Source organism: Panulirus ornatus, chromosome 59, assembly GCF_036320965.1.
Source record: "Panulirus ornatus isolate Po-2019 chromosome 59, ASM3632096v1, whole genome shotgun sequence".
NCBI lineage: Eukaryota > Metazoa > Arthropoda > Malacostraca > Decapoda > Palinuridae > Panulirus > Panulirus ornatus.
The window spans coordinates 12,866,949-12,889,216 of NC_092282.1; the positions used below are offsets into that span (position 1 = coordinate 12,866,949).

General features: G+C 39.6%; 1 protein-coding gene across 1 annotated transcript in view; it reads right to left on the reverse strand.

Annotated features, from left to right (window-relative positions):
* Positions 1–345: 345 nt before the first annotated feature.
* Positions 346–22,268, reverse strand: part of TM9SF2 (transmembrane 9 superfamily protein member 2) — a 51,331-nt gene continuing 29,408 nt past the window's right edge. The window contains exons 10-15 of the mRNA XM_071696671.1: positions 20,280–20,457; positions 14,626–14,785; positions 11,542–11,805; positions 4,576–4,747; positions 3,530–3,651; positions 346–2,096 (exon numbers count right to left, since the gene is read on the reverse strand). Coding sequence (XP_071552772.1) covers positions 3,584–3,651; positions 4,576–4,747; positions 11,542–11,805; positions 14,626–14,785; positions 20,280–20,457 — 842 coding nt within the window. The 3' untranslated portion in view covers positions 346–2,096; positions 3,530–3,583. The remainder of the gene's footprint in view (positions 2,097–3,529; positions 3,652–4,575; positions 4,748–11,541; positions 11,806–14,625; positions 14,786–20,279; positions 20,458–22,268) is intronic.

Below are 22,268 nucleotides of genomic sequence, written 5' to 3' on the forward strand. Positions count from 1 at the left end.
TAAGACATGTGTTTGTGTAGGAAGAGAGGAAAGTGATTGGTTCTCAGTGAATGTAGGTTTGCGGCAGGGGTGTGTGATGTCTCCATGTATGTGAGAAATACTAAGAAAAGCAAATGGCTTTATATGTAGCATTATGGATCTGGAGAAGGCATATGATAGAGCTGATAGTGATGCTCTGTGGAAGGTATTAAGAATATATGGAGTGGGAGGCAAGTTGTTAGAAGCAGTGAAAAGTTTCTATCTAGGATGTAAGACATGTGTTTGTGTAGGAAGAGAGGAAAGTGATTGGTTCTCAGTGAATGTAGGTTTGTGGCAGGGGTGTGTGATGTCTCCATGGTTGTTTAATTTGTTTATGGATGGGGTTGTTAGGGAGGTGAATGCAAAAGTTTTGGAAGGAGGGGCAAGTATGCAGTCTGTTGTGGATGAGAGAGCTTGGGAAGTGAGTCAGTTGTTGTTCGCTGATGATACAGTGCTGGTGGCTGATTCATGTGAGAAACTGCAGAAGCTGGTGACTGAGTTTGGTAAAGTGTGTGAAAGAAGAAAGTTGAGAGTAAATGTGAATAAGAGCAATGTTATTAGGTACAGTAGGGTTGAGGGTCAAGTCAATTGGGAGGTAAGTTTGAATGGAGAAAAACTGGAGGAAGTGAAGTGTTTTAGATATCTGGGAGTGGATTTGGCAGTGGATGGAACCATGGAAGTGGAAGTGAATCATAGGGTTGGGGAGAGGGAGAAGGTTCTGGGAGCCTTGAAGAATGTGTGGAAGTCGAGAACATCATCTCCGAAAGCAAAAATGGGTATGCTTGAAGGAATAGTGGTTCCAACAATGTTGTATGGTTGCAAGGCGTAGGCTATGGATAGAGTTGTGCGCAGGAGGGTGAATGTGCTGGAAATGCAATGTTTCAGGACAATATGTGGTGTGAGGTGGTTTGATCGAGTAAGTAATAATAGGGTAAAAGAGAGGTGTGGTAATAAAAAGAGTGTGGTTGAGAGAGCAGAAGAGGGTGTTTCGAAATGGTTTGGTCACATGGAGAGAAGGAGTGAGGAAAGATTGACCAAGAGGATATATGTGTCAGAGGTGGAGGGAACGAGAAGTGGGAGACCAAACTGGAGGTGGAAAGATGGAGTGAAAAGGATTTTGAGTGATCCGGGCCTGAACATGCAGGAGGGTGAAAGGCGTGCAAGGAATAGAGTGAATTGGAACGATGTGGTATACTGGGGTCGACGTGCTGTCAATGGATTGTACCAGGGCATGTGAAGCATCTGGGGTAAACCATGGAAAGTTCTGTGGGGCCTGGTTGTGGAAAGGGAGCTGTGGTTTCGGTGTATTATTACATGACAGCTAGAGACTGAGTGTGAACGAATGGGGCCTTTGTTGTCTTTACCTAGCACTACCTCGCACACAGGGGGGAGGGGGGTTGTTATTTCATGTGTGGCAAGGTGGCAATGGGAATGAATAAAGGCAGACAGTATGAATTATGTACATGTGTATATATGTATATGTCTGTGTGTGTGTATATATATGTATATGTTGAGATGTATAGGTATGTATATTTGCGTGTGTGGACGTGTATCTATATGCATGTGTATGTGGGTGGGTTGGGCCATTCTTTTGTCTGTTTCCTTGCGCTACCTTCGCTAACGCGAGAGACAGCGACAAAGCAAAATAATAATAATAATAAATACAATATCAGCAAAGATGAAACCTCTAAATTCTTTAACTTTAATTAGACCAGCATCTATCTTCTATCTCAGGTTATGTTTATAGAATGGCTTTTCCTAGTTCCTAATTTCATATACCACATCAATACTGCATCAATCAAACTTTAATGCCCTTAAACTTCAATATCTAGCATTATTCAAAATATGTTCATACGTTATCAATGGAACACTTCTAGCTCACCTTTTTATATTCATATGATGAAAATTTTCCTTCCCTTAATTGCAGCCAACCACAATCAAAATACATTCAAAGACTGTCCACAACAAATTACAAAATATTTTTTCTTTTTTCACTTACTCCATAGGTTCAATATGTCATTGTGTAGGAAATGCTTCTCTCTTACCTCTGCACTGCCATGGCCAATGGAGGAGTCAGTCTGATGCAAAATGTAAGAAAGGATCAAATTAGGATTTGTTACGAAGATAATAAAATTATCAGAAAATTTACTTCCAATACAGCTTTTCTTATCTGTTCACTGCAGTGGAGACATATTCTATCTGGCAATGTTCATCTGTGTGATAGCATGTGAAGAATGTATACAGCCATTAATGGTTACAGTGGCATCCCATGCACTGTTTCCAGGCTCTAGCTTAAATCATTTCAATACATTAGTCAATACGTGTGAAAATGTCAAATAAGTATGCACAACATCTACACCTTCATATCATTTTCTAATTATTCAGCTGTCATTCTTACAAGATAACACACATTATTGATGAAAAGCCTTGGTAATTGTTGTTGCTTGTTATAGAAACACTTCCAAAATTGCCACACATCTCACTACATGTTTGAAAATACTCCTGGGAACCTCAAATACCTGGCAGAAAAGGATCACAAGTCAAAGGGTGCACATCATACATACACAATATCTCTCCAGGTTGAGGTGTACATCTTCTTACTCAGAAAAAGTTTTAGTCAACTATAATAAACTTCTGGACATATTCTTCAAAATATTTGAGAAAAACCCACACACAGAGAATGAATACCTTGGATAGTATAACTGCAGCAGTAAATGAGTTAAACATTATCTAAAACATTTAACTCAAAAGATAATAATCTCATCCAAGAAACCAGACCCACATTGAGATCCAACCTCCCTTCTTTCTAAAACTTTAAGATAAGACAAATAAAAAATACAAGGATAAGGATTCATGACACTTGTATACCACAATATTCCATTTGCAGAGACCACTCCAAGTGCAAACGAGATCACAATGAAAACATTGTTTCTCCATAAATATAAAACTGCAAAACTCTTAGAACTTTAATCAACACCTGCATACCTCCACTTACCAGATGCCATTCGGATATACCCCCCAACGACAGAACCTGAATAACACAACCAACATCTGTTTGTGTTGAGATTTCAATCCCCACTATTATGCATGGTTCACCAAATCACATCTAAGATCCCAGAGGAGGACTACTCATAAACCAACAGTATTCCTTTAACATCTCATTTCATGCAACCAACCAAGCAAATTTCAAACCCATTAGGAGAACATAAAAGTCATTCTATTTCTAACACAGTTCCTCCCAATTCATAAAGGCTTAGAAATGAAAAATAAAAAAAAACATTCCATTGAGTCATAAAATCATCACTTAGACTAACTGAGAGCATATGCAAACAAACGTAACACTAAATTATCTAAAGTCAACAAAAGAAAGGTGGTTCCTGGCATGCACAGAAAATGCTAAAGCAAAATATGGAAAGAGAAATAATAAAGAACCACAGTATCATATGCCTGTAAGACTCACCCAAAATTATTGACTGACATGTCTAAAATCATAATACATATCTGTACTTACCAAAATACTAACGAATTGGTATTCAAACAACAGTTAGTTGTATTTCCAAACCCCTCAATCAACCTTGACAACACTGTAAATCTTGCGTACAAACCAAAAGCAGGCAATGAAGCCAATAGTTCCTGAAAGAGAAGAGAGCTTTAATGTCTCATACAAATGATACATTACTCTGCAAAATAATATCCCAGAACATTTACCTCAAGAACAATCATCCATAAATACCAAAGCAGTAAAAAATCAGATGAGGGAAAATGCATTCCTCATAACTAAATAAATTTTCATTGACCAACACAGACCCTGACTGAAGAGAGACTCTAACATGTTCCAACCTGTTTAATACAATCTGTCTTCACTAGTGTCAGATTTTATGTCAAGAAAATGTAAAACTTTTTCTGAATTCTTTAACTTTAATAGCAATTCAAATAAAATGTGGCTACAGAATAAAATCAACAGTGTACTGTGCCAAACATTATATCAATCCACACTTACATAGCAGACATATCAGAAACCTAGCATATAAGCAGATCTAACTTGATTATTGCACAATATCCATAAGCAGATGTTCCTAGACTTAACGTGCGAGTGGGAACACTATGAACACGATGTCAAAAACGAGCCTGTATCACCATCAATGAACAAATGAGTTCCAGAGGGGTCCACCTTACTCTGCTCCCATAAGGGGCAGTCTTGAAACTGCAGGACCTCTACAAATGGAGTCCTGGGGTTGCATAACTAACTATCCATAAGAACAATAAATCATGAAAAATGATTCCAAAACAATTCATATCAACCTTAATGGAATCCTTACAATGTTGTTGAATATTCATCAGGCCCTAGCCCAGTACAGAACCTTGCTTTAGGATGAGTGGCATCTTGCTTTCATTTTTTGTTCCCAAGTTCTATAATTAAAATTTTCTGAATCTTTATCACCATGTAGCATAACCTTAAACTAATAAATAAAGTCCTACAAAAAGACTCTTGTTTGTGACTGGAGCCTATGTCATGAAAAAATAAAATGGATCAATGGAATTCTGAACTTGATTTACCTGTGAGAAGGAAGAAAAGGAAGACCATGATGGCAGTATATCCAAAGTATAACATAGTGGACACCACACCCTCTATGCTCAGCCTGGTTATAAAGTAATGGACACAGTACAAAAACAAATAAAATGCGGTGAACCCTGATGTTAAGAAACTACGCCACCACCAGTGATAATCCTGAAAGAGAAAAAAATATATCATAACTAAAGCAAAAAAAAAAAAAAAAAAAAACACTTTTACAAAAATATATTCTTAGGAATAAAGGTCTCTTCATGATAATTACCTAATCATATTAAATATCTCATTGTTGGTGTGAATAAAACATATCATGTGAGCATGGCCCTAAAAAGCTCCATGGTTTTCAGCATATTTGGGTTACAAAATGACACCCTCCTTGAATGAAAAATGGATGAGTTACATTGACCTTTTTGGCCCAAGATTGTCTTCTATGGGGCTCATGCAGCATTCAGAATGCCAGCCATGTCCACTGGGCAGGGTCAAAGGTCAAAACGTTTGGTAGTAATGTGTGTCTTTACAGAGTGAACATAAGACAAATGAGGATTGGAGAGGTGAGTCAGCTGTTGTCTGTTGATGAAGTGGCACTGGGGACAGATTAGAGAGAGAGAGTGCAGAAGCTGACTTCTAAATTTGGGAGAGTATGTGAAAGGAAAAAGTTAAGGGTAAATATGAATAAAAGCAAAGTTGTTAGGTTCTGCAATGGAGAAAAAGATAAGTTAGTCGGAGTGTGAGTTTAAAATAAAAAAGCTGGAGGAAATGGGATATTCTAGGTACACGGAAGTGGACATGGAATTGAATAGAATCATGACAGGTGAAGTCAGCCATAGGATGGGGGAGGCAGGAAGGTGCTGGGCACATTGAAGTGTGTGTAGAAAGATATGTCACAATCTGTGGGGAGCAAAAATGGGTATGTTTGATAGTAAAGTTGTTCCAACAGTGTTGTACTGATGTGAGGCATAGGCCCTAGTAAAGAGAATAAAAGTGGAATAGGGCGGATGGGTTAGAAATTAATAATTTGAGGAAAATATTTGGTGTGAGGTGGGTTAATCAAATAAGAAATGATAGGATAAGAAAGGGGTATGGTTGTAAGGGAAGTTAGTATGAGAGAGATGAGGTTTGTGTATGAGAGAGCTGAAGGTGTGCTGAAATGGTTTGGACAAATGGAGACGATGACTTAGCATATACATGTCAGAAGTAGAGGAAACAAGCTAGAGGAAGAAGCTGAGGAGAGAAGGTGGAAAGACGGAGTGAAAGATGCTTGGAGAGAGAGAGGCATGAACATGCAGGAAGGTGTGAGGCATTCATGGGAGAGAGTTAACTGGAGTGATGTAGTATGCTGAATGTAATGTGATGACAACAGGATGAACCATGGCATATGAAGTGGCAAAGGCAAACCATGGAGATGTCTGTAGGATCTGGTTATAGATAGGAGGCTCTAGTTTTATTGTATCATAAGAAATAGCTAGAGAGTGGATGTGAGTAAATGAAGCCAGTTTTCATCCGTTCTTGGCATCACACTGCTATGTGAGATATGGCAAACAAGTATGAAAAAAATACTTAAGCTTGTTCGCCTTTTCCCACATAGTGAGGTAGCAACAGGAACAGATTAGAATGGCCTCATTTGCTTACATTCACATCCTAGCTATCTGGTATTATGCACTGAAACCAGAGTGCTCCTATTCACAACTACGCCCTGGCTGCTTCATATGCCCAAGTTCAGCCCAATGACACAAACTGCCCCCTATATATCACATTACTCTTAAGCACTATATCCTATGAATGCATTTTACTCTCTTGCATGTGCAGGCCTTCATCATTCAAGGCATCTCTCACTTTATCCTTCTAGCTCCTCAGTTCCCCCTTCTCCTTGTTCCATCCACTTCCAAAATGTATATTCTAACCACCCTCTCCTTACTCATCCTTTCCATATGTCCAAACCATTTCAAAGCATCCTCTCCAGCTCTCTCATACATAGTTTTCTTACTACCACACTCACTCTTGCCCTATCATTTCCTAGTCAATAAACCTACTTACACCACACACAGAAATTCAATTTATAACTCATCCATTCTTTTCCTTAATCTTTTTTATTCAGAGCCCAAGGATCATATCCATGCAACAAACTCTTTGCCCTTACAGACACAATAAGACCCAGAATCTAGTCCCCTCATCCATCCTATGACTTACTTCAGCTCCTATGATTCCACCTGTTTCCATATCCACACCCAGGTATCTACAACACCCTCTACTTCATCCAAGTCCTCTACATTCACACTCAAACTGCATCCAACCTGTCTCTCCACTACTAAGCTTGAGAACCTTACTTTTATATTAACTCTCAACATTCTCTTTTCACAGACTGAAACCAGCTTCTGCAGTTTCTCACTGGAACCTGCCCCAAGAGCCATGTTATCAGCAAACAGCAAATGACTCACCTCCCACCCCAGACAGATGGCAGACCTGATCCTTTCTCCCAGACCCTCACATTCACCTTCCTCATTTACCCATCCATAAATAGGTTAAACAAGATAGTCATTACACATCCCTGCAGGAGATCCATCCTCACCAAAAACCACTTACCCTTGTCTCTTCTTACTCACACATACTCTTTACTCTCTCAATAAATACTCCTCACATCCTCTAACATTCTTGTAGCCATATCATTCCTATCAAGTCTGAGGCTCTGTGTAGCCACCATCAGCCTCCTAGAAAATCACCGGGTACACACAACAAATTTATACCTCTAAAATTCAAATTTTCACATTTGTTCCCCTTGCCTTTACGCAATGGCACTATGCAGGCATTCTGCCAGTCTCTGCATCTTACCATGAGCCATACATACGCTTACAAAATCCCAGATTATCAATAAACAATACTATCACCCGTCTTCTTACGAAATAAACCTGCAATCCCATCCACTCAAGCCAAACACTGCTCATCCTCCTCTAAATGTGTGTAGGTGAAACCAGGATGAAAAGAATGGAGAATACCTGGTGTGTTTCTGGTGAGTAACCTAGCTGTTCCAGCTCCAAGTTCAACTAAGCTTAAGGGTAATGAGGAAGTATATTTTGGAAATGTCCCAGGCATAAAATTTGTGATTACTGTTTGGACAAGAGCAAAGATTGGCAAGTATTTTTCCAGAAGGAGTTGAGGAGATAAGTAAAGGATTTTATGTCAGTGAGCTCCACGCTGCTGTGGCTGAAAATGAAAGTGGAGTAAGAGAGCTGGGTGACTGTCAGTGCTTGTACACCTAGAAGCTAAAGAAGTGAGGAAGAGAATCAAGAGTTTCGGAATGAGCTGAGTGACTGTGTTAGCAATTTTGATGCAAGGGATTGAGGATTAGAAATGGATGATCTGAAAGCTAAGGTGGGTGATGTGACAGGTGAGGGTATAATGAGGGGCATGAGTCTGAATGACAATGGTGACAAGCTTGTCGAAATGTATGTTGAAATATTTTTCAAAATGTGGGTAGAAAAAAGAAAAATGACAAGGGAGTGGAAGAAGGCATATGTCATACCTATCTGTAAGAAAGGAGACTGGGAGGAGGTGCTGAACCACACAATGATCTTCCTGATGAGTGGTGCCTTTAAAGTAACAGAAAAGATAAACAGAAATCAAATGTATGGCTTCCTACAACTGAAAACTAGCTAAGTAAGAGAAAATAAGGTTTGAAGGAAAGTGAGTTGTGCACACCAAACCTTTAAATTTCTACGAGAGGGTGAGCTCTGTTTCCGACAAAAGAAAAAACTGAGTGGATTGTCTGTAACTAGATTGCCAGAAATAATTTGACACTACACCACATTGGAGATTGGTAAAGAAGCTCAATCTCTAGGCATGAATATAGTGGAAACTTCTGCAACAGGTAGCAGGTTATCATAATGGAAGGAAGCAAAATATGCTTCAAGAGTGCCTTCTTGAAATGGGTTGAGGTCACCTTTGGCATACTACATGGTTCCATCCTGGGAGCAATTACTTTTCCTCATCTACGTAAATGAGTTGTCATGAGGAGTGGACTCGAGCCTGAAGATATTTTAGATGATGCCAAGGTCATATGGGAAGGAAATAGCAGAGGGTCACATCAACTTAAAAGGGGAACTAGCAATATCCAAAAGTTTGTCTGATACAAAGTTGATGACACTCAATATGAATGTATTTAAAGTAACCGAGCGAAACAAGGTAATATGAATATTACCTTGCAGGAAATAAGCTACAGGAATCTGTGTGAGAGGGACTTTGGAGCTGATACTGCCTCTAATCTATAGCTAGGACAATAGAAAACTATCTATCTACTGCCAAATATCACAACAGCATTCAAGTAAGTAGATAAGGAAATATTCACCATGCTATACACATCCTACATTGGGACAAAACTAGTTTAGCCTTCTCAAATTAGGCTGCAGCACATAAAGAATCATAAAGAACTAATGGAAAAGGTCCAGAAGAAGGCAACAAATATGGTACCCAAATTAAGAGCTGATTTACAGGGAAAGTCTAGAAGCCTTAAATTTGCCTACCATGGATGAGACAGGAGTGAGGAGTGACTTGACCACAACTTTTAAGTTTGAAAACCTGCTTGATGTATATAATGAGCAGTTCTTTGAAAGATGCATGGAAAGAGCATACAGATGCAATAACTTGAAATTCAAGAAGCTTGTTTTTTTTTTTTTTTTACATTTCATTTTGCTTTGTCGCTGTCTCCCGCATTAGCGAGGTAGGGCAAGGAAACAGACGAAAGAATGGCCCAACCCACCCACATACACATGTATATACATACACATCCACACACACAAATATACATACCTATACATCTCAATGTATACATATATATACACACAGACATATACATATATACACATGTACATAATTCACAGTCTGCCTTTATTCATTCCCATCGCCACCTCGCCACACATGGAATAACAACCCCCTCATGTGTGCGAGGTAGTGCTAGGAAAAGATAACAAAGGCCCCATTTGTTCACACTCAGTCTCTAGCTGTCATGTAATAATGCACTGAAACCACAGCTCCCTTTCCACATCCAGACCCCACATAACTTTCCATGGTTTACCCCAGTTGCTTCACATGCCCTGGTTCAATCCACTGACAGCACGTCGACCCCAGTATATCACATCGTTCCAATTCACTCTATTCCTTGCATGCCTTTCACCCTCCTGCATGTTCAGGCCCCGATCACTCAAAATCTTTTTCACTCCATCTTTCCACCTCCAATTTGGTCTCCAACTTCTCCTCGTTCACTCCACCTCTGACACATATACCCTCTTGGTCAATCTTTCCTCACTCATTCTCTCCATGTGACCAAACCATTTCAAAACACCCTCTTCTGCTCTCTCAACCACACTCTTTTTCTTACAACACATCTCTCTTACCCTATTATTACTTACTCGATCAAACCACCTCACACCACATTGTCCTCAAACATCTCATTTCCAGCACATCCACCCTCCTGCACACAACTCTATCCATAGCCCATGCCTTGCAACCATACAACATTGTTGGAACAGCTATTCCTTCAAACATACCCATTTTTGTTTTCCAAGATAACATTCTCGACTTCCACACATTCTTCAAGGCTCCCAGAATTTTTGCCCCCTCCCCCACCCTATGATTTACTTCCGCTTCCATGGTTCCATCCACTGCCAAATCCACTCCCAGATATCTAAAACACTTCACTTCCTCCAATTTTTCTCCATTCAAACTTACCTCCCAATTGTTAAAATTATATAAAGAAATACTCTTATAGTATACGAGTAGTGGATGAATGGAATAAACTACTTTTAAGAAGTACCTTGTTAAAATTATATAAGGAAATACTTTTACAGTATATGAGTTGTGGATGAATGGAATAAATCATAAGTTATGCAACAGTAAATGATGACAGCATACTGAAGTTTGAGATGCAGGGAAAGAACGACTTGGAGCAATAATATGAAATCAAAGAAATAATTCACTGGGAAGAATGTAAAGAAGAGCTATTATAGTAAAGAACATGAAATTAATAAACTGAGTTATAAATTAGTGCATGCTGACAACATACAAAAAGTTAAGTAATTACAAATAGGTTATTAAACATCCACACACACACACACACAAAACATGAGTTGAGGCAAATCATACACCCCCTACCAAACAAAGAGCAAAATAAACACTTGAATAACACAAATGTATAAGAAATTACAGCAAAGCACTTTGCACAGAGGCTACAACACAACAAAATCCTGAAAAAGAAATATATTTTTCATTACCTTAGGAATATAAAAATAAAGTATGTACAAATACTGCAGTCCATCTTTCAAGAGGTGGATGTATTCAAAGAGCGTAATACATGAGAAATAAAAAGATAATAAAAGGAGAGAAACGAGTAGGTATCAAAATTTCATAAATGGATGATAATCAAATGAGCACTAAAATGATGTCAAGAGTGGACAGAAGTAAAAAACAATTAGGTAAGTGTGTGTGTAGGTAAGAATGCAGAGATGGACTGATGATGAAGGACTGAGAAACACATGTGTAATGAGCATGTCACAAAAATGTTCTTATCTTACGGTGTACATAGAAGGTTTACAAATGACTCCCTGCAATAGAGCAAAAAGACAAGGTTGGTTATTTACTTTATTTTCTTATTCATAATCCCACAGGACCAATTCCTAGGAGTCCTAGTGTCACCCAGGACCTTACTAAAGACCTGCTACTCAAGGCTGCATTACTTCTAGTAGCAAAAAAATGACTGCTCCTTTGGAATGACAAGTTCTTTGACAAGACTGTACTCACCAAAGGTATCGTTTTATTCTCAGTAAACTTCAAGCAAGCAGAATCCAGTAACACCTTCACATATACTGGTAATCTTCAAAATTTATTGATATCCATTGATGTGACACCATCAATACTTCATTTTGATACTCAACTGAATTGTTGTTAAGTTAGTTAAGCAGTATTACCTCAGCACATAAGTGGAAGTAGCAGAGCAATATAGTGGTTTCCGAGCATGTGACGACTAAGATGAGGAACACCAAAAAGAGGAAGCCAAACATGTAGTAGGTATGTGATGACCAGATGGAATTAAGAATGAAGAACAACTGAATGAAGATGCATCCAAAGGGCAGAACACCACCCATGACAATGCCAGGAAGAGGCTGGGTGTATATGCTCTGCTCAGGAATCTGTCGAGGGATCTGGTTGGTCCGCACTGGATTCTCCAAGCACTGAAACCAAAATCAAAATATATTCATTACCATCATGTTACGAGTCATGTTACCTCATAAAACAACTGACCTAGAACCATTAATGTCTTAATTTAGCCTATAATTTATGCTACACTCGGGGATCAACCTGTGATTTACACCAATCTTCACATAAATATTTAGAACCCACCAACTGTTTTTGTTGAATTTCTGAACTGATGAAACTTTCTGTGAAGTACTTACCCAGTACTCCCATTGCTGAGATATTTCACTTGACATTTCCCTTCATGCTTTCACCCTACCTTTCTTTATTTTGTTCAGGAATATACTAACCAAATCAGTAAAACAACCTAAACAAGTGTTTACTAGGTTCTGACACTTGAATGTGTGTAGATATCCAGGCCATACAAATGCTTGGGAAGATTCTCCTTATAAAAGATCTATATAATTACACACTTACTTCTAAGGAATCTCTATCATTATGAGGTTCCTGCAATGCTCAGGAAGCCAGCTACACCCACTGATCATGAACAAAGTTCACAAAGAGTAGTGATGTGTGTGTGCATGTGTGCAGAGTGCAGGCCACTGGGTAGTCAGAGAATGGTGTCTTCATTGTGGTAGCTGCACTGTGGGCATGAAAAGTTATGGGATATGCTGAATGTTGTTTGTCATGTTGCCAGGATATGTGATGTCTTAAGTGTAGACTGGAGAGTGTGGCTTGTGTTTGTCTGGGGATAGTGGCTTCTGACGAATGTGTATTGGGGGGGGGGGGGGGGGGGGTGAAGTTTCAGACTGAGCTTGGAGGACAGTTGTTTAGTGACTGATGGGTTATTTCAGTGTGTGTGTGTTCTGTCAGTGTATTTGTTGGGAATGTGGGATTTTGTGAATACAGGTTGCTGGAGTGTGAGGCACGGGTAAGCTTAGTACTTCTACTTGGGGGTTAGCGGTTAATCATGGAGTGGTTTGGGTGAGTTAGGCCTAGTGCTGCTGCAGATATTTGAGTACTGAGCATGTCAAGGTAGGATTGTACTGGGAGGATCTTTTTTTCATTGAGCACGGGTTGCTAAAGGTGATGAATACCAGTGCTTCCAAACTAGAGCTTCTTGGGGAATTCCTTGCACTCCAGCATCTTTTTTATCTGTGGTCAGATGAAGACACCCGCTTTGGCCTTTGCCTCAGACAGCTTAAGGAAGAAATCTTGAAGGTACTTGAAGGCTGCAGTCTCCTTAACTAGAGCTGTAACAAACTATTTCATATGCCCTAATTTTAACTGCTGTGGTGGCATTAACATCTCCCAAGGGTCCACAAGTGGCTCCAACACGACGTTATCATCTCCACAGAGAATTTGGTCCACTGTGGCCAGTCTCACTGTGGTAGTGCACTGCAGAGTCCTTGCTGTCCCAAAGGCAAAGATAGCAGGGAAGCTTGGCAAAACTACCTTGGAGACCCATCAGGAATGCCACCATTTTAAAGTCTCCGATGACCTCCAAGATGTACTCATCATTCTTCATATTCTTTTTTTTTTTTGACGTGCACCGAGTGAACCACAGGAAGGGATGGATACTTGTTTCCGTTATGGAGCAGCATGGTTTTGAGGCTCCTGGATGAGCTGTCAATAAAGAAGCACCACTCGTTTGGGTTACAGGCAATTCTGATTGCCTTAAACAGATTGGTTACATTGTGGCAGAAGCATAGCCCATCTTGATGGGTGAAGAAACTGGTAAAACCTAGGTGACGCTTCTCTGATCTGTGATTTGCACACTTTCATCCAACAAGTTCCACTGCTTGAGCCTAGACATCAAAAGCTTGGCACTGGACTTTGTGACACCAAGATCTCTGATCAAGTTGATGAGGTGTTTTTGATTGTGGTACTATGGGTTTCTCTTTTCAGCTGCAACTCAGAAATTGTAATGTGGATCTACAACTTCCTCTCCCTATGACAACTATCTGTATCACTGGAAACTTCTAGAAAGGTCTATATCAGCTACTCAACACTGACTCTATCTGGAATGTTCTGAAAAATAAGTAAATTTCAAAATACCACTGTCCTGATCAAAATAGCAAAAATTTAGGAGAATCATAGCCATTTTCTATACTTTTTAGACAATTAGAAAATAACACTTATTACCCAGGGGGAAAAAAAAAAAGGAAAAAGTTCTTAACTGCAACCTAAGAACCTACTTCCTGCATATGCTAAATAAGTTTAGTAACTAATCAAATAACAACAGCCACAATTCAGCATTTCAAAGCTAGATGACTAATTACTCTATTCTTGCACGTGCTTCCGCTACTTTTTAAAATGAATCTTGAGAACATACACATATTACCTGATAACCAAAGACAATAACTCAAGAGTTGAAATTCTAGCAGAAGCTGATCACTGGCCTCTCTGCAAGTATAACCTGGATATCTTTCCACATTCTGTACCAAAATCACGAATAATCTTATGATGCTGACTTCTATATCCTAACAATATATGTAGGTTGTCCGTGCTACTACACCATCAACTCTAATTTCACATCACTTTTCACTACTAAGGAAAGATTCACATCCAAATGATACATCCTAATGAGATCTTCAACAGCCTAGAAACTGAGACTGCTTTGTTTGCTTATATCAGAGATGAAAGGCATGGTGGAACCACTGAGTGATACTGCTAAGGTGTCTGCTGTGCAAGCATTGATAGATTTCTTTTGCTAACTCTTGATCAGGCTGTAATTGCTGCAAACTTGGTTTCAGCCTGAATAGCAAGGTGTGAAATTTGTTATAATCTATCTGTATGAGCATATCTTTTCATTTATTTATAATTGCCTCATTACAAATATGAAATAATACACATACCCTCTTCCTGTAGCCAAAGAAAGATCCTACGAAGGTTAGAGGCACTGACACCAGAAACCAGAGTGCCAGAAGAGCCAGCAGCGTGGTGAAAGGGATTGCAGCACTTGACCCCATATACCACAGTATGAGATTCATGATGAAGAACAGTGCAAACACAATGCTGAAATGCATCTCAGTTATCACAGTCTAATACTACTTTATGTGCGTTATGTAAGTCAGGTTGAAAGATTATAATTCAAGAACTTATTCACAACACAAATATGACAAGAAACTAGCTACACTGCTGGTCAACTCATTACTTATTCCAAACACTCATTTTCTTTTCAGTCTAGAAAAAAAATTCAATCATCTTTAATATATCAAGAGTAAGAGGCTCATCTGAAAATTACATCTTATCTACCTGCTACAGTCTATTTGACAAAAATTTCAAAACTATACATATTTACAAGCACTTAGGTACATCTATAAAGTCATGCACATTAGGAAACTATAATAGATAAAGTGCTCATTATATCTATTATTTTATATCCATTCCCTATAGTTCTCGTAAGAGCAAATGCTTAAATCACTTTATGTATGCCTATAGATGCATATATGTATGTAGCTGTCATCCATTATCAACTCCAAGTCTATCCTTATCACCTACTCTGTTTTTGTCCCTCTAGTATTCTTTTTTTTTTATTTTTTTTTTGCTTTGTCGCTGTCTCCCGCGTTTGCGAGGTAGCGCAAGGAAACAGACGAAAGAAATGGCCCAACCAGCCTCTGCAGTTTCTCATACAAGTCTGCTAACAAAGCTGAGTTACCTGCATAGAGCAACTCACTCCTCAGGCCCCCATGCCCCAAATACAATGCATGTTGCATACCTACACCTATCTCCTTAATCCTTGCAGTTAATTCCTTCACCATAAACAGATTAACAGCCATGATGACATCACACACACCTAACAAAGGCCAACCTTTGATTTAACTTCAATTCCAATAGTTCTAACTACTACTATGTACACTCAAAGGTATCTAAATCACAAAACTTCCTCCAGGTTCTCACCATTCAAACTTACTTTCAAACTGAACTAACTCCCTCCTCTTCTAAACCTCATAGCCGTCCTAATCACATCAATTCAACTGCCTTATTCCACAAAATCCCAAACTTCGACACCAGCCTCTGCAGTTTCTCATACAAGTCTGCTAACAAAGCTGAGTTACCTGCATAGAGCAACTCACTCCTCAGGCCCCCATGCCCCAAATACAATGCATGTTGCATACCTACACCTATCTCCTTAATCCTTGCAGTTAATTCCTTCACCATAAACAGATTAACAGCCATGATGACATCACACACACCTAACAAAGGCCAACCTTTGATTTAACTTCAATTCCAATAGTTCTAACTACTACTATGTACACTCAAAGGTATCTAAATCACAAAACTTCCTCCAGGTTCTCACCATTCAAACTTACTTTCAAACTGAACTAACTCCCTCCTCTTCTAAACCTCATAGCCGTCCTAATCACATCAATTCAACTGCCTTATTCCACAAAATCCCAAACTTCGACACCAGCCTCTGCAGTTTCTCATACAAGTCTGCTAACAAAGCTGAGTTACCTGCATAGAGCAACTCACTCCTCAGGCCCCCATGCCCCAAATACAATGCATGTTGCATACCTACACCTATCTCCTTAATCCTTGCAGTTAATTCCTTCACCATAAACAGATTAACAGCCATGATGACATCACACACACCTAACAAAGGCCAACCTTTGATTTAACTTCAATTCCAATAGTTCTAACTACTACTATGTACACTCAAAGGTATCTAAATCACAAAACTTCCTCCAGGTTCTCACCATTCAAACTTACTTTCAAACTGAACTAACTCCCTCCTCTTCTAAACCTCATAGCCGTCCTAATCACATCAATTCAACTGCCTTATTCCACAAAATCCCAAACTTCGACACCAGCCTCTGCAGTTTCTCATACAAGTCTGCTAACAAAGCTGAGTTACCTGCATAGAGCAACTCACTCCTCAGGCCCCCATGCCCCAAATACAATGCATGTTGCATACCTACACCTATCTCCTTAATCCTTGCAGTTAATTCCTTCACCATAAACAGATTAACAGCCATGATGACATCACACACACCTAACAAAGGCCAACCTTTGATTTAACTTCAATTCCAATAGTTCTAACTACTACTATGTACACTCAAAGGTATCTAAATCACAAAACTTCCTCCAGGTTCTCACCATTCAAACTTACTTTCAAACTGAACTAACTCCCTCCTCTTCTAAACCTCATAGCCGTCCTAATCACATCAATTCAACTGCCTTATTCCACAAAATCCCAAACTTCGACACCAGCCTCTGCAGTTTCTCATACAAGTCTGCTAACAGAGCTGAGTTACCTGCATAGAGCAACTCACTCCTCAGGCCCCCATGCCCCAAATACAATGCATGTTGCATACCTACACCTATCTCCTTAATCCTTGCAGTTAATTCCTTCACCATAAACAGATTAACAGCCATGATGACATCACACACACCTAACAAAGGCCAACCTTATGCCTTACATCCTCGATAAAAACTTTTCACTGCTTCTAACAACTTGCCTCCCACACCATATATTCTTAATACCTTCCACAGAGCATCTCTATCAACTCTATCATATGCCTTCTCCAGATCCATAAATGCTACATACAAATCCATTTGCTTTTCTAAGTATTTCTCACATACATTCTTCAAAGCAAACACCTGATCCACACATCCTCTACCACTTCTGAAACTTTAGGCATACGGCACTAACAACACTGGATATAAAGTAATTCTCTTTTGTAATACTAACATAGTTTAACCCACTGGGTGAATACCATATTGCTCCAATTCAATCTAATTCACAAATACCTCAAACTCTCCTGCATGTTTAAGCTCTGATGACTCAAAATGTCCTTCAGTATCTTTCCATCTTGCCGTCAGTCTTCCTTCCCTACTTGTTCACACCACTTTTGACATACATACTCTTAAGCAGCCTCTCCTCATTCATCCTCTCTATAAATCCAAACCATGTCAAGACACCCTGCCATAGTCTCTCAAACACACTCCACCTACTGCCACATCTCTTTCTCACATTATCATTCCTTACTTGAAACAACCCTCCTCACACCACATCTTATCTTGCATTATCATTCCTTACTTGAAACAACCCTCCTCACACCATATCTCATCCTCAGGCATTTCATTTGCAACATAATCCCACTCTTCCATACTTTTGCAGTTAGGTCCCACAACCAGCATCAATGCAGCACTGCTGGGACTATCATACCATCAAACACACTCTTTGCACCCAGGATCTTTGTCCACTTTTCTACCTTTGATTTAACTTCAATTCCAATAGTTCTGACTACTACTATGTACACTCAAAGGTATCTAAATCACAAAACTTCCTCCAGGTTCTCACCATTCAAACTTACTTTCAAACTGAACTAACTCCCTCCTCTTCTAAACCTCATAGCCGTCCTAATCACATCAATTCAACTGCCTTATTCCACAAAATCCCAAACTTCGACACCAGCCTCTGCAGTTTCTCATACAAGTCTGCTAACAAAGCTGAGTTACCTGCATAGAGCAACTCACTCCTCAGGCCCCCATGCCCCAAATACAATGCATGTTGCATACCTACACCTATCTCCTTAATCCTTGCAGTTAATTCCTTCACCATAAACAGATTAACAGCCATGATGACATCACACACACCTAACAAAGGCCAACCTTTGATTTAACTTCAATTCCAATAGTTCTAACTACTACTATGTACACTCAAAGGTATCTAAATCACAAAACTTCCTCCAGGTTCTCACCATTCAAACTTACTTTCAAACTGAACTAACTCCCTCCTCTTCTAAACCTCATAGCCGTCCTAATCACATCAATTCAACTGCCTTATTCCACAAAATCCCAAACTTCGACACCAGCCTCTGCAGTTTCTCATACAAGTCTGCTAACAGAGCTGAGTTACCTGCATAGAGCAACTCACTCCTCAGGCCCCCATGCCCCAAATACAATGCATGTTGCATACCTACACCTATCTCCTTAATCCTTGCAGTTAATTCCTTCACCATAAACAGATTAACAGCCATGATGACATCACACACACCTAACAAAGGCCAACCTTCATGTTGCAACTCACTCTCTTTCCTACTTGCGCACATCTTAATTTCTTGGTAAAAAGTCCATAATGCTTCCAGTAACCTTCCTCCCCAAACTATCAATTCATAAAATCTTCCACAAATCATCTCCATCAACCCTGTCATGCACTTTCTCCAGAACAATGACTACCGCTTACAAATCTACTTCTTTCTTTCTGCATTTCTCAGATAATGTTCTGGTAAGCAAACACCTGATCCAGACATCTTCCTCTCCTCAAACCAAAGTGATCTCCATCAACCTGAAGCTCTATGCATGCCATCATCCTCTCAATCATCACTCTCCCATTTGACCTGCCAAATATACTCAACAAACTTACACCTCTGTAATTTGAACACTCATTTTTTTCCCCCTTGCCTTTATAAAATGCACTATACTGGCATTCTGCCAATCATTAGGCACCTCACCATGGGGCATACATACATAAGAAATCCTAATTAACCAACAACACAGTCACTTCCTTTCTTCAGAAATTCAGATGAAATCCCATCCATTCCAGCCATCTTGTTAAACTTCACCTTGTACAAGGCTTCCCATCCCCCCTCTTCTCTTTCCACCAACCCATTTTCTATGAATCTCTCACTTCACATACCTCCATGACTCAATCACTCGACATCTACCACCCTATAATCAAACACATTCAACAATCCTTCAAAAGTCTCATTTCATCTCCTCTGCATCTTATCTCTGCTTCTTACTCTTTATATCTAACACCTTTCTTTTGAGCTCCTCCCACTTACTCTTGTGCTTCCTCAAATCACTGAAACTCCTCTTCTGCAGATATCATATACCTTTCTTTTCTGTTTTTCACTACCAATTTAACTTAATAATCCAACCACTCACTACCCTTTCTCATAGGGCATAATAAAATTCAATTTTCAAAATAATGCCAATTCAAACTTCAACACTCTCATTCTATTTCCATCAAACACTTAAATACCATTGCAAAACAAATTCACTGAATCTGAAAAGGTACTAGAATCATGTGGCAATGCACTTTTTTACTGTACACTGGATATGAATTGCTCCCTCTTACTGGTGTAAACCAACTATGTCCCATTCAATTGTCCCTACTGTATTCTTCCTTATCAACTTTGAGATGGTCATGCTCTTCTCAAGTGACTTGCACCACTTTCCTTTCTACAAACTTGATTTAGCTTAATTTTTGCATTCCTCTGTACAGCATGGTATATCACTTCTGCTTTCTTATCAATGGGCTGAAAGTTACGTTAACCTAGTCATCAATCCAATCCAGTTCCATAATTCAGTCTAAGAAATGCACATATATACAAGTAGTACTATGTAAAATTCTTACAAAAATCCTCCATTTAAGGCCAGAATGTAACCCAATGCCCACTATATATCAATTAATGTTTCCCACATACAATCACACAAATACTGGCAATGAAAGATTGCATAAGCTCTACAAATAGTGCTCTGAAAACAACTTACTAACCCAGGACAAAGCATCGAGGTGAGAAGGACATTGCTTTTCCATTTTTCTCCACCAAAGCTCTTGTAAAGACGAGCAGCAACATAGCCAGCAGGGAATCCAAGACACACATACAGCACCATTGCACAGGTCATCAGAGCTCCACGATTGGCCGGGGATAGGAAACCAAGGCAAGCAAACACTGGTAATAAAATGAAGTTAATATGAAATGTAGTGATCTTCCAAAAGGAGCAGCAGAGAAGGGGGCCAAGCGAGGATTTCCCTCAAAGGCTCCGTCATCTGTTCTTAATGCTACCTTGCTAATGCAGGAAATGGCGAATAGTATTAAAAAAAAAAAATATATATATATATATATATATATTTTTTTTTTTTTTGCTTTGTCGCTGTCTCCCGCATTTGTGAGGTAGCAAGGAAACACCTATATATATATATACAGGTGCGCGAAGGAGAGACTTTTGGATGTTAATGTGCTGAGAGGTGCAACTGGAGCGATGTCTGATCATTATCTTGTGGAGGAGAAGGTGAAGATTTGTAGGGGTTTTCAGAAAAGAAGAGAAGAATGTCGGGGTGAAGAGAGTGGTGGGAATAAGTGAGCTTGCGAAGGAGACTTGTGTGAGGAAGTACCAGGAGAGACTGAGTACAGAATGGAAAAAGGTGAGAACAAAGGAGGTAAGGGGAACGAAGGAAGAAAGGGATGTATTTAGGGAAGCAGTGATGGCTTGCGCCAAAGATGCTTGTGGCATGAGAAGCATGGGAGACGGGTTGATCAGAAAGGGTAGTGAGTGGTGGGATGAAGAGGTAAGATTATTAGTGAAAGAGAAGAGAGAGGCATTTGGACGATTTTTGCAGGGAAAAATGCAATTGAGTGGGAGATGTATAAAAGAAAGAGGCAGGAGGTCAAGAGAAAGGTGCAAGAGGTGAAAAAGAGGGCAAATGAGAGTTGGGGTGAGAGAGTATCATTAAATTTGAGGGAGAACAAAAAGATGTTTTGGAAGGAGGTAAATAAAGAGCGTAAGACAAGAGAGCAAATGGGAACTTCAGTGAAGGGGTCTAATGGGGAGGTGATAACAAGTAGTGGTGATGTGAGAAGGAGATGGAGTGAGCATTTTGAAGGTTTGTTGAATGTGTTTGATGATAGAGTGGCAGATATAGGGTGTTATGGTCGAGGTGGTGTGCAAAGTGAGAGGGTTAGGGAAAATGATTTGGTAAACAGAGAAGAGGTAGTAAAAGCTTTGCGGAAGATGAAAGCCGGCAAGGCAGCAGGTTTGGATGGTATTGCAGTGGAATTTATTAAAAAAGGGGGTGACTGTATTGTTGACTGGTTGGTAAGGTTATTTAATGTATGTATGATTCATGGTGAGGTGCCTGAGGATTGGCGGAATGCTTGCATAGTGCCATTGTAAAAAGGCAAAAGGGGTAAGAGTGAGTGTTCAAATTACAGAGGTATAAGTTTGTTGAGTATTCCTGGTAAATTATATGGGAGGGTAATGATTGAGAGGGTGAAGGTATGTACAGAGCATCAGATTGGGGAAGAGCAGCGTGGTTTCAGAAGTGGTAGAGGATGTGTGGATCAAGTGTTTGCTTTGAAGAATGTATGTGAGAAATACTTAGAAAAGCAAATGGATTTGTATGTAGCATTTATGGATCTAGAGAAGGCATATGATAGAACTGATAGAGATGCTCTGTGGAAGGTATTAAGAGTATATGGTGTGGGAGGCAAGTTGTTAGAAGCAGTGAAAAGTTTTTATCGAGGATGTAAGGTATGTGTACATGTAGGAAGAGAGGAAAGTGATTGGTTCTCAGTGAATGTAGGTTTGTGGCAGGGGTGTGTGAAGTCTCCATGGTTGTTTAATTTGTTTATGGATGGGGTTGTTAGGGAGGTGAATGCAAGAGTTTTGGAAAGAGGGGCAAGTATACAGTCTGTTGTGGATGAGAGGGCTTGGGAAGTGAGTCAGTTGTTGTTCGCTGATGATACAGCACTGGTGGCTGATT